This window comes from Geotrypetes seraphini, chromosome 6, assembly GCF_902459505.1.
Source record: "Geotrypetes seraphini chromosome 6, aGeoSer1.1, whole genome shotgun sequence".
Lineage (NCBI taxonomy): Eukaryota > Metazoa > Chordata > Amphibia > Gymnophiona > Dermophiidae > Geotrypetes > Geotrypetes seraphini.
In genome coordinates this window covers 24,447,946-24,461,029 of record NC_047089.1, presented here as the reverse complement: position 1 = coordinate 24,461,029, position 13,084 = coordinate 24,447,946, and the positions used below count along the sequence as shown (strand labels likewise).

General features: G+C 43.4%; 1 protein-coding gene across 2 annotated transcripts in view; it reads left to right on the top strand.

Moving 5' to 3' along the window:
- Positions 1-210: 210 nt before the first annotated feature.
- GRM5 (glutamate metabotropic receptor 5) overlaps positions 211-13,084 on the top strand; it is a 466,389-nt gene continuing 453,515 nt past the window's right edge. For both annotated transcript variants that reach the window (XM_033949081.1, XM_033949080.1), the window contains exon 1: positions 211-889. In XM_033949081.1, coding sequence (XP_033804972.1) covers positions 211-889 — 679 coding nt within the window. The remainder of the gene's footprint in view (positions 890-13,084) is intronic.

The following is a 13,084-nucleotide window of genomic DNA, read 5'->3' as shown; positions in this document are numbered from 1 at the left end:
CAAGGTTATGACGAGCCTGATCCCATATGATGCTCTACATAGGTGTTTCCTCAGACATGCTGGTGGTCCATTAAATGAAGCGTGGCGATGCCTGGTTAATCAGCAATTTAATACTGCTTACAGCTAAAAGCTTGCTATCTATTTGCATAAAAAAAAAAAATCATCATTTTATTCTGTAATGTCATCTCCAGCAGCATAAGACGCCCTAAAATGGTCTTCTATCTGTTCCTTTTAATCCTGCTGTTTAAGGACGATGCACCAGGGAACTTTTTCTTTTTGGTTTCCGCACAGTCCAACGAAAGGAGGGTGGTTGCACACATGCCTGGCGACATCATCATTGGAGCACTGTTTTCTGTTCATCACCAGCCAACTGTCGATAAAGTTCACGAAAGGAAGTGTGGAGAAGTCAGGGAACAATATGGAATACAGAGAGTAGAAGCGATGCTCCATACCCTAGACAGAATTAATTCAGACCCAACACTGTTGCCAAACATAACGCTAGGCTGTGAAATCCGGGATTCGTGCTGGAATTCTGCCGTAGCTCTTGAGCAAAGCATCGAGTTCATACGCGATTCTCTGATTTCCTCTGAAGAAGAAGAAGGACTGGTGCACTGCACCGATGGCTCTTCGTCAGCCTTCCGATCTAAAAAACCAATCGTCGGCGTCATTGGACCTGGCTCCAGTTCTGTGGCCATTCAAGTCCAGAACCTCTTGCAACTTTTCAATATACCTCAGATTGCCTATTCTGCTACAAGCATGGACTTAAGTGACAAAACCCTTTTCAAGTACTTCATGAGAGTTGTCCCATCAGATGCTCTGCAAGCACGGGCTATGGTAGACATTGTGAAGAGATATAACTGGACTTATGTTTCTGCATTGCACACTGAAGGTAAGAATTCAGAATGATGGTGACAATGATGTTGTTCTGAATTTCAACACCGTTAACCTCTCGGAGGTTATGCATATATTTATAGCTTTATGTTGCGGTGGTCAGACTGCTTGAAACTATGCTAGTACGTGTCCGTGCTTTTTAAGGTTTCTCTTGGTCCTTTCTTCCTAGTTTGTATGTTTAACTAAAAAATGAATCGCTGCTCTGTTGTAGAGGTCTGCACGGGAACGGGGATCGCGGGAATCCCGCGGGTCCCACAGCAAAGCAGCGCTCCACTGCCTATGAGGTAAATAACATATATGGGTTTAAAAAGGAATGAACAGCCTTATTAAACCGAACAACACCATACGATGCTTCATTAACGATTCCTTTTGGTGACATTTTTAAAATGTCTTTTTAATTAACATAATAAATCTGCAGTTGAGTTAGTAGAAGTTTACTAGGAATGCATTTTGCTGATAACAGCTAAACCGCACTTTCTCATTAAGACGGTTTCTGAGACTTACATTTGTCATAACACGGAGCTTAAAGTTGGATTCAGATTCTGGGAGTCTGGTTAGGCTTTAGCTTAGAAAAAGAACTCGCTACCACAATGTCTGTATGTCGTTGGCATGAAAAAAATTGCAAGGCTTCCCCCCCCCCCCCATCTTCTGGCTTTCACTAATTATCATGATTCAGAAGGAACTGTGAAAAATGTTTGTAACGAATAATACTGGGCTTGCGTTGGTCTTGAAACGTTCAACATATTTGTGAAGCAGTTTTATATTTAAATATATTTATTGATTTTCAAATCATATAATCAAGAATACCTTGTACAGAAAGCAAATTAGCAATTCTACATAAAGCAAGAAACATTCCAATAACATTAAATCATGTATTAACTAAAATGCTCAAGTCCTCAAATTTGGATTCAAGATTTCTTATAAAATAAAACAAAGATAGAAGAATTGAACTTAATGTACACTCTTTCATAAAGTTAGCTGGAAGGCTGATTGCTGGGATTAACCAATAGTCATAGAGCTTATGATTTTTCTACCTCCAATCGGGAGAGCGCTAAAAAAGAAGTCAACTGATTAGGCTCAAAGAAAACATATTTAACTGATCGGTGATGCACTATACATTTACAAGGGTGTCGCAAATAAAAAGTAGCACCCAAAGATATAACACCTGGCTTCAACAAAAGAAATTCACGACGACGCTTTTGCGTCTCTCGTGATAAATCAGGAAATACCTGCACTTTACAACCCATAAATTCTTTCTGTCTATTTTTAAAGAACAGTTTTAACAACCATACTTTATCAATAGAGAGAGCTACTGTTATAATCAAAGTGCTCGATTCTACAACCTCTTTATCTGATTTTTCCAATAACTCTGATACATCCAATAGTCCTTGATCCGACGGCTTTTTTGGTAATTTAATCTTATTAGGTAAATAATAGACTCGTGATAAAGGAGGTAATGAATCTTCTGAGGCCCCCAAAACTTCAAGAAAATATCTTTTAAACATTTCTCTAGGAGGTGTCAGTGGAAGCCTAGGAAAATTAATGATTCTTAAGTTATTGTATCTGGAGTTATTTTCTAAGTTCTCCATCTTTCTTCTAAGATTGATATTGTCTTTCATTAAAGTTTCCTGTAATTGTTTGGATGATTTAATGTCCTGTTCAAGCTTTTGAACAGAGGAATTAGAGGCAGTCATATCATTTTTCAGTTCTTTAAGTTCAGTAGAATGTTGAGATAATTTCCCCTCAATTAACTGAAGTTTGGGACTTATGGTCTTCACTAGTCCGGCCATAAGATCCCATAGTGAGTCCAGAGTTACTTCTGAGGGTTTTTCCAGAGAAATTATAGGTAAAGAAATGTCATAGTGCTCACCGTCCAGTTGAATAACTTGTCGCTGTCCCTGAAGGTTAACTCGCCTCTCAGATGATTCCCCCTCAGCTTCTTCAAAGGAGCTCATATCCATAGGAGCTCCTGTCAGCAGGCTCTGTGATGGACTACTTGCCTCAGGGGAAGACAAGACCCCGACCTCCGGGGTTACCTTACCCCTTGGAGAGCTGCTTAGCTGAGGTTGCGGGGGCGGCGCCCTAACGTCGGGGCTCAAAGATGTCTCCAATCCCGGAGGAATCTCCACGGCCTCACTGACGCCGCTACTCCTCTGCGGGCCTCCCTCCGACGCCGAAAAAATACCCTGCATCCGTCTGATGAGTTCCCCGATGTCTCCAGCCGCGGGGGTGGCCGTGGGCCGCGAGGCACCAGGGGCACTACGGCCCCTCCGTTTAGGCATCGGGTAAGTAATTAACCGCTTGAAAATTATTAAAAGAAAAATCCTCAGAGCGGCATCTCAGCGCGTCCAGCCTGACGCCATCTTGGATCCCTCAGTTTTGTGAAGCAGTTTTAAATCCTGCGGCGGCCCATCAGGTCACTTTGGCGACTTTTGGCGTGATATCCAACGTTATCTTTCCAGTTTTTTTGTGACAATTTTTTTCTTTTCTCTTTTACCACGGACCCCTGATGAAGGTTGTCCGAAACACGGACCGTGTTGGGTCCCTCGCTTGGTAAAAGGTTTTTAGATATGCTTTATTTGTCACAATAAAATTTGCCTGCATCGTGTACAAGCCTGCAGTTTTGGTTTGTTTGCTTCTGGTTGGTTTTTTTACTGCAGACGAAGTTGGACCCCTTGTCTTCTCTGGTTTTGTTGCTTTGCTTATGTTCTTATGTAACACTGAAAATAGCACGACAGTTTAAAAAAAAAAAAAAAGGGTAGAAGAGCAATGTTTCATTGTCACAGTTCTCTATCCTTAATTCAAATAGCATGCGGATGAACTTCAAGGGGCGGGGCTCATCTTTCATCGCAACCCAATGAAATACCCATCCAGGGGATTTTATTGCGCTTTGAGAGGGGAAAATAATCAATGTTTCCTGTCATTAAGATGGGCTATTTTTGCTGCTGATTCCAGTTATTAGTAACTAGGGGGAAATGCAGTAAATGTGAAATGTACACGCACTAAGGGGGAAATTTTAAAAAAATGGCACCTGTGAGTCCTCTACTGGTGCCCAAGTTAAGTAACAAATGCTGATTTAAAATGGCAAAAAAATGGCACCATTAAAGCACCTACGGTGCCTAAATAATACACACTGGAATTGTGCCTAAGTAGGCGCTATAGCCTGCCAAAATCCACTATGAGCGTGGCTAATGTCGGAAGGGCGTTAGGCAGCCTAAAGCCCCTATGTAGGCCCAAGTCACGACAAAGACAGGCGCCGGAAATGTAGGCCAGGCTCCAGGCCCTCCAGACGTGAAGAAGAGAGGTAGCTTTTTGGGGGGCCGAACTGGACATGGTGGAGCCGGAACTGGGCGGGGCTGGGGCAGAGCAGGGTGGGCCTGGAGCCGAAACTGGGTGGAGTCATGCGGCCGAGGTTTCCCGAATAAAAATATGGCAACCCTTACCACGTGAGCCCTACAAAAGGGATGGCAGTAAATGTACAATATGTCATTTTTCAACATGGCCATTAACACAAAAAATACATAAAAGCTATTTTTATGGCTGTAGTAACAATAGCCTTGCCCCCAAATTCTGTATATGGTAGCTAAGGTTGTGCGCATACATCAGTGCACATAATCAATGTGCGTGCACAACTTTATTGATTAATTGGCTGAATCGGAACCAATAATTGACAATTAAACACCTTTTAATTGATGCAAATTGGCACAACTCAGAAAGCATTCTATAAAAGCATGCACCGGTTGCAATGGGCAAATTATGAATGTACTCTTAATCCTCTGTCTCCAATATTTATTCTAAAAATTTCTATACCGTTTAATATATTATGAATGTACCGCTGTAACCTGTTGTGGGCTCCTGGAGAGGATGGGCTATAAACTAGGATCAGATTGTGGGCAGATCGTGGGCATTCCTAAATGTTACGTGCATTGCTGTAGAATATATCTGATGAGCGCATAACTTAGATACAGGCATTTAGACTTGGTTTTAGCTGGCCTAAATGGGTGTGCCTAACTTATGCAACGCATACAGGCACTAAACGAGTGCGAGGACACTACTACTCCCCCTGCTGGAAACTCCCTCACAATGCCAGAACCACCTTTAATATAGGTAGCTCCTCCTTAGGGGGAAGTGACGTGGGAAGGAGGAATCAGGGAGACAGGAACCAGGAAGAATAAGAGGTTGGGCCAGAACTAGCTAGAGGATGCGCATGGAATAAGGAAGATGTGATTACTGTGTGTGCTTTAACTACAAACCTGAGAAAATCTTTATTTTTGCTGAATTACCTATGAGTCTCATTCTAAGATCTGGCTGGGTCCAACACTTCTTACCTATCTCAAGAAGATGTTGCAGACTGTTTTTGAGGCGCGGCAGTCATAAACCCTAAGAAATACCTGGACTTTTGCATCTTGAACAAAGAGACTGTTACTTATATACCTGTCCCTGTCTTCTCTCTAAATTTAAATCAAACTTGAAAACATTTCTGTGTAAGGATGCCATTGATTGTTAAGATCGCCATAACCATTTCCTTCCAGACAGGACTCTAGCTCCACCCCCCCTTTTTGTTTCCCTTTTATTGTCTTTCTTTCCTATCAAATATTACATTTCTTTCCCCGCCTCTCCTCGACCATGTTTTGTATGCCCTTGACATTGTGATATCCTGAGTAATTATATATAGTGGAACCTCGGTTTGATAGTAACCCGGTTTGCGAGTGTTTTGCAAGACGAGCAAAACCTCAGCAAACTTTTGACTCGCAAACCGAGCACTGCCCCCGATCAACGAGCACTTACAGACCAGGAAGCGCCGCTTCGGGGGATTCTTCTTCCGTCTTCCGGCCAGCCTTCCACGTCGGGTGCCTTCTGCAGGTTGGAGGACCTCTGTCTGGGCCTGCGCGGCCGGGTGCCATCCCGCCTGCACGTTGCGTGTGGCGCGCACAGCGTCAATCATCGGCGTTGTGCGTGTCGTGCGCGGCGTGTGGGTGGGGCGGCGCTCGGCTGCGTGGGCTCGGGTGGGGGCTCTCCAGTATGCGAGGGGCATCCGACGTGGAGGGCTGGCCGGCGGATGGAGGAGGCATCCCTCTGAAGCGGCACTCCGGGTTCTCCGGCGGCTGGAGGACATTACACGCACCCCCCTCCCAAAGCGGCACTGTCGGGTTCTTCTTCCGATGACGGACGGAGGAGGCAGACGGAGGAGACGGCGCTGCAGCACCCGGCCCCGACAGGTACAGACCTTGGGTTCTGGAACCAATCATTGCTGTTGCCACTATTGTCTATGGGGAACTTGGCTTTGATAAATGAGCATTTTGGATTACGAGCATGCTCCTGGAACGGATTATGCTCGTAATCCAAGGTACCACTGTATTTTAGCCTTTTTAATTATGTACACCACTTAGACAATATACAAGCGGTTTATCAAATTTTAACAAACTCGGAAGGAAAAGGGTGTAGGATTTTCTTTCTTTTGACCAATAGTTTTTCTTTCCTGCTTGTGTCTGGCACAGGCCCGATCCTAGCCAAGCTTGCACTGTTATAGCAAGATTCTATAAAAGATACATTATAGAATCACACTTAATGCCGTTCTAGTCGGTGCCAATTTTTTAGGAGCCATATATAGAATTTGGGGGTTAGTGCGCAAGAAAGACCTGTGTAAGGGCACGCTAAGGCCACTTTTTGTTGCTATTTAGTAAAAAGGTCCCCAGTTCTCCTTGCGAGGGCTGTTCTAAAATATTACAAGTCGGTGGAAAAATAACTTGTCTCAACAATAGTCCACATTAATCACGTCGCCCCTAAATTTACCACTACAGAAAAGCAGGTGCAAACAATTTTTCAAATAGAAAGTTATGTTTATTTACAAAGGTTAAGAAATACCTTATTTTATGGCTCTTTCAGAGACTTCTTGCCTGTTATTGGCAGGAGAAAGCCGATGTCTCAGTGATCTCTAACTAGCAAGAAGATTCTGTCAAGAACGGTATTTATAGGATCATCATTGGAACTGTATTTTTTATATGTCATATGAATTGCTCTATGATTCATTATCTTCTTACTATAAATACGTTGGTTAGAAATCTAATGTAATCTTCTGTTTCTGCGTCGCTCATACCTAGGTAGGCTCAAGGTGGCTTAAAGAGGGGGGTGAGGAAGGAGAAGGGGGAGGAGGGGTGGGAGAAGAGAAGAGGAGGGTAGCAGGGGAAAGGGAGAGGACCAGGTGATTAAGTGTCAAACCGATGAGTTTTCAGTTTCTTCCGGAATATGGTGTAGTTAGGTTCCGTCCTGGTCATTTCAGTGAGAAAGGTGAGCATGGAGTGGAAAACACGTTTGTATTGCAGATTTTTTTTGTGGAAGGGAGATTTAGACGTATTCTGTTGAGGGTTCTGTGGGAAGTAGACCATGCCTTGGAGAAGAGTTGGATGAGAGGAGCCGCGGAGTTTCCATAAAGTATACGGTGAATGATTGCACTGTTCTAGCACTGTGCAGTGAAATTTGCTGTTCGTTTTTGTGGCACCTTTATAAATGATCTGCTATCTTATATTAGTCATGGTATAAAAAAATGTATACCCCAAATCAATGAAACAGAAAAGGAAAACCTTACAAAATAATGAAATCAAGAAAGGAATAGAGGTGAACAAATGACCTCCAAAGCAACTTTTGGAAGATCTCTATGTTTAGACCATTCGATCTCTGAGGTAAGTAGAACATCCACTGAAACACGGTGCTGTGTCAAGTCTTCTGGATCCACATAGAAGTCTCTTATCCTCAACTGGGCCCTTGTATGTTAGGTGCCATCGACTCATGCTCGAGTTCTAGTGACTTGATGAATTACAGATCTAAAAAGAAATCGGTTTTGTGCTAGTCCGGTAAAGGTCCTCCAGCTCCAGCGTCATCCCAATGGTTGTTTTCAATGGGTCCAGCCATCTGATTGCAGGTTGCCCTCTTCGCCTGGTTCCTTTTGAATTAAAATCGTTAATTTTGGGGGTCTCTTGCTTACGTTGGAGGTCATTTGTTCACCACTGTTCCTTTATGGGAAAAATGCATGCAACATGCAGATCTCCTCAAGGTACAAAGCGTACAAATCTAGGTACCTAACTTCAGGCACCGTTTATAGAATCCGGGCTAGAAAGTCGGCTCATAGACAACACCGCGAAAGACAAAGGCGCGCACCGACAACTGAGCGCAAGATGGAGGGGCGCGCCGAAGAAAATTAGTTTTTAGGGGCTCCGACGTGGGGGTTTTGTTGGGGAGCCCCCCCAGTTTACTTAATAGAGATTGCGCCGGTGTTGTGGGGGGTTTGGGGGGTTGTAACCCCCCACATTTTACTGTAAACTTCACTTTTTCCCTAAAACAGGGAAAAAGTGAAGTTTTCAGTAAAATGTGGGGGGTTACAACCCCCCAAACCTCCCACAACGCCCCCACAACGCGGCGCGATCTCTATTAAGTAAAGGGGGGTTTCCCCCCCACACCCCCTGTCGGAGCCCTAAAAACAATAATTTTCTGCGGCGCACACCTCTACACTGCGCTCAATTGTCTGCACGCACCTTTGTCCCAGCGCGCTTTTGACCTGACACCAGAAAGTCTGTATTTAAAAGGATAAAACACTCTGTAAAAGCCCAATATGGCCGTGTTTTGCCCTCATAAGGGCTGGGTCGGGGCAGAACAAGAACTAGCAGGAGCGATTCCGAGCTTTTACCTGTCTGGTCGAGGCAATTCCTAATAGTCACAGTTTCAGTTCATGTAGCGATTCAGCTAATTAGCAGTGGTTCCCAACCCTGTCCTGGAGGAACACCAGGCCAATCGGGTTTTCAGGCTAGCCCTAATGAATATGCATGAAGCAAATTTGCATGCCTATCACTTCCATCATATGCAAATCTCTCTCATGCATATTCATTAGGGCTAGCCTGAAAACCCGATTGGCCTGGTGTTCCTCCAGGACAGGGTTGGGAATCACTGAATTAGAGGATGCTCATTCATTTGCAACCCTTGGTTTTGATTTTTTATGCTTTTATATGTTTTCTTTTGTTTTTAGCATTCTGACTTACATAATGGCATTTTAAAAGTAATTCAAATGTTTTTGACGAAGCAATACTGGTTTGCATTCTTTTATGCATTTTTAATAAGTAGTATTCCCATAGTTATTTTATAGTGAATTAAACACATTTTTATGTTTTAAGCAAGTTACACATTTGACCTCTGACCTTCTCTCACTCACACATTTATGTGGTTTTTGCAGCAGCTGTGCTTACCTTTACCGTAAGCAATATGGGATTCATTTTCAAAAAAGATAGATGCCCATAAACTAGCCCTTGGATGTCTTATTAGTCAAAAAGGTGCCCAGACTAACCAGATAACCACTAGAGGGATTAAGGCATGATCCCCCCCCCCCACACACACACAAACTTACTCTCCAGTGGTCACCAACCCCCTCCCACCATCCAAATATGTGACAAAAAACCCAGTACTTTCCAGCCTGTCTTACAGATTCACTTGGCTCATATATATGAGTTGCGCGGGGACAGAAATCCCACCCATCCCCGCCCGTCCCCGCCAGGATCCTCTTCGTCCCCACCTGTCCCCGCCAGGATCCTCTCCGTCCCCGTCAGGATCCTCTCCATCCCCACCCATCCCCGCAAGGAATTATCTCCATCCCCGCCCGTCCCCATAAAAAGCAGCAACTACTTCTGACAGGATCATTAATGCCACCGTTTCTTTTGTGTTTGCGCTGCTGTTTTCCTTGTGGAATCTCTTTGGTGGAATCCTTTTTTTGTTTTCTGTTCAGGTAATTCACTTATAAACCCCCTCTTTTACTAAGGCTGACGTGTCCATTATATTATATGGACGAACCCTGCTTCCAAAGCCTTCCATCCCCATGGGAGTCCAGTGGGCCAGAGGGGGGTCCCCGTGGGAGTCCCATGGGCCAGAGGGGGGTCCCCGTGAGAGTCCCATGGGTTAGGGGAGATTCCCGCGGAATCCCCACAATCCCCATTCCCGTGCAGACCTCTAGTCCACAGCAGAGCAGTGAATGTCACATTAAAAGTCCCAGGTCTGATGTCAAAAATGCACTATGAGAATACGAGAGCTTCTGCTTTCTCCATCATAGGAGTAACTTTGTGGAATAAGTTAACTGGACCACAAAGAGCTCTCGCTGATATCCCGAAATTTATGGGCTCCTTTTACGAAGGTGCGCTAGCGTTTTTAGCGCTAACCCAGCGCTACACAAAAAATACTAATGCCAGCTCTATGGAGGCATTAGCGTGTAGCGTGCAGGGCAATGTAGCGCGCGGTAAAACCGCTAGCGCATCTTAGTGAAAGGAGCCCTAAGAAAATGCTTAAGACTACACTCTTTGCAGAAGCTTTGTAAAGAATAATGATTCTTGTTTACTCTGGTTTTGATTGCTACATAACAGAACGCTGTGGATAAATTGCTCTTACTGAAGGACTTGAAATGTTTACTGACTGTATAAATTTTTTTATTTTTTATTTTTTTTTAGTTATTTTATGGATGTTGTTATTTGTAAGCCGCCTAGTAATAGTTAAATAATAATTTATTAAATAAATAAACTTCCTCATATTGTATGGTGAGCCCTCCAGAACCTACTGTACCTACATAAAGATGGAGGGTGCACCATTCAATATAAGCAGGTTATAGTGACATGTGTACCTGGGACTTTTAATAATAATAATAATCTTTATTCTTATATACCGCCAAAGCCATGGTAGTTCGAGGCGGTTTACAACAAGAAGAGCTGGACAATCAGCGAAGAATAATTACAGATATCATCAAGTACAAGAGGAGAGGGAGGATGCAAGTTGAGTGGGAGTAAGTCAGAGTGAAAGACACAGGGAGAGGCGTCGCATAAATGTAGGAAGCGTACATGGTAAGGCATTAAGAGATCTTGGTACCTCTTAGAATGCCCCTCTGCTGTGCTCAGCTCTCTGTGAACAGTTTGCTAAGAATGCTGGCTGCTTGGACGTCCGAAAAGCTTGCTTTTGTGCATTTCTCATGTGGATGTCTTTATATTCGAGAATGGCTATAAAAGATCGACATACTAAGGGCCAAAACATCATGATAAGCAATTTTCAAAAAAAAAAAACCCCCGACAGACATCTTGCAGTTTTGAAAATGAACATTTTCTCCTATTGAAAATGCCCCTCCAAATCAAATCAAGTTCTAGGTCAGAGGTGAGAAACCACAGTCCTTGAGGGCCACCACCCTGTTGGGTTTTCAAGATTTCCCAATGAACAAAACAGAAATCTTAATAAAAACTCATTGAACTTAAAAAAAAGATTTCCCAATGAATATGTAGGAGATCTATTTATAGGTCCTAGAAAACAAAACAGGTGGAGGGGCATTTTCAATAGGACGTCTGAGTTTGGATGTTTTCAGAAAGACGTCCATAAATCCAGTGGAGAAAATGTTTATTTTCAAAACTGCAAGATGTCTGTCTTTTTTTTTTTTTTTAATGGCTTATCTAGGTGTTTTTGGCTCTTAATATGTCTATCTTTTTTGGTCATTCTCAAATATAAAGACATCCACATGAAAAATGCACAAAAGCAAACTTTTCGGACCTCCAAGCAGCCAGCATACCTTAACGAATTTTCCCCCGCCTCCCCCGAAATTGTGCCGTTAAATCTGGACATAGTGCAAAGAAAAGTCTGGCATTGGGATGAATTAAGACTAGATTTCAGCGAGCTTTAATAAAAGGATCCCTTTGTTTCTAATCTAAGTATTTCTAGTGTAATATGATACAAGGTGGCGTGCGGTGAGGGCTTTCAGGGGGATTCAGTGAAACCCCAGCTTTACAGCTTTGCTTTTTTTTTTTTTTTTAAACTCTTTGCTTGATGCAGTTTGATTTCTTGAGTAGACAGCCTGCTCAACCAGTGAGACCGCATTAAACAAAAAAAAAGCAGGGCTGAAGACGACCAGAAGGATGAAGAACTGAGGATACTCTACACCTCCAGAGAGAAATTCTCGATTCACCAGGACCTGCTCACTCGGACGAGTAAGCATGGTATCGTGCAGTGGGTTGTACCCCGTGCATATCGAGGAATCATGTTGCAACATGCCCATGATGAACCTTGTGCTGGACATAGAGGTGAAGAAGTTACCTATGAGACACTGAAGCAAGTGGCCTACTGGCCTCATATGCGGCAAGATGTGCAGTTATATACGAGAGGTTGCTTGACTTGTTGTCAATTTCAACCCTCTACACCCATTCACCGAGCACCCTTGAGAAAGAAGGGTTTGGTCATGCCCTGGTCCGACATCCAGATTGACCTACAGGCTCTTGGACTGGGGATTCTCCGAATCCCCCTGAAAGCCCCGACACTATTTATCTGAATTTGATTGGCTGAGCAGCATTTGCCTGTTGCCTGCTCAACCAATAAAATTCAGAGTAGTACCCTTAGGGCAGGGGTGTCAAAGTCCCTCCTCGAGGGCCACAATCCAGTCGGGTTTTCAGGATTTCTCCAGTGACTATGCATGAGATCTATTAGCGTACAATGAAAGCAGTGCATGCAAATAGATCTCATGCATATTCATTGGGGAAATCCTGAAAGCCCGACTGGATTGCGGCCCTCGAGGAGGGACTTTGACACCCCTGCCTTTGGGCCTTTAGAGGGTGGGGCAAATCCCCCGAAAGCCCTGACCACACGCCACTGATGATTTGACATAAACAGCAAATTTTAGCACCAAAGTTATTAAAAATGCACAGTCATAGCACAATATAAAAGAGAATTTCTATGAAAACCTTTCAGCACTACATTTAATATACGATGCGCTTTTTCATGGTGTTTCAGCTGCTTATTATTGCTATGTGTTATTTTACGAGAAAACGAATAAATGAGTCGCATTTCTGAAAGGAGCAGCTTAATGATCCCATTCTTTGTCCTGTAGGGAAGGAAATATGGGAGATGCACCTGTTAACTTGTTTTTTGAGTTGTGCTGACATCGCTTTTCTATGATTTTTTTTTTAAGACTGTAAAACTAAATATTGATGAAATGCAAATTAGCCTCTGATGTGCAGCCTTTTATTCTGACCCGAATGTACAAGCGGCACTGCTGGAGTTGCTCCAGCATTAAAAAAAAAAAAAGAAAATATAAGATCGGGTGAACCTGCCTTTTCTAATTTTAGCCTGATGAATTGCAAACCAAATATATTTGAGATGTTTCAACCGTATGTTATCCTCCGAATTCTACATATGG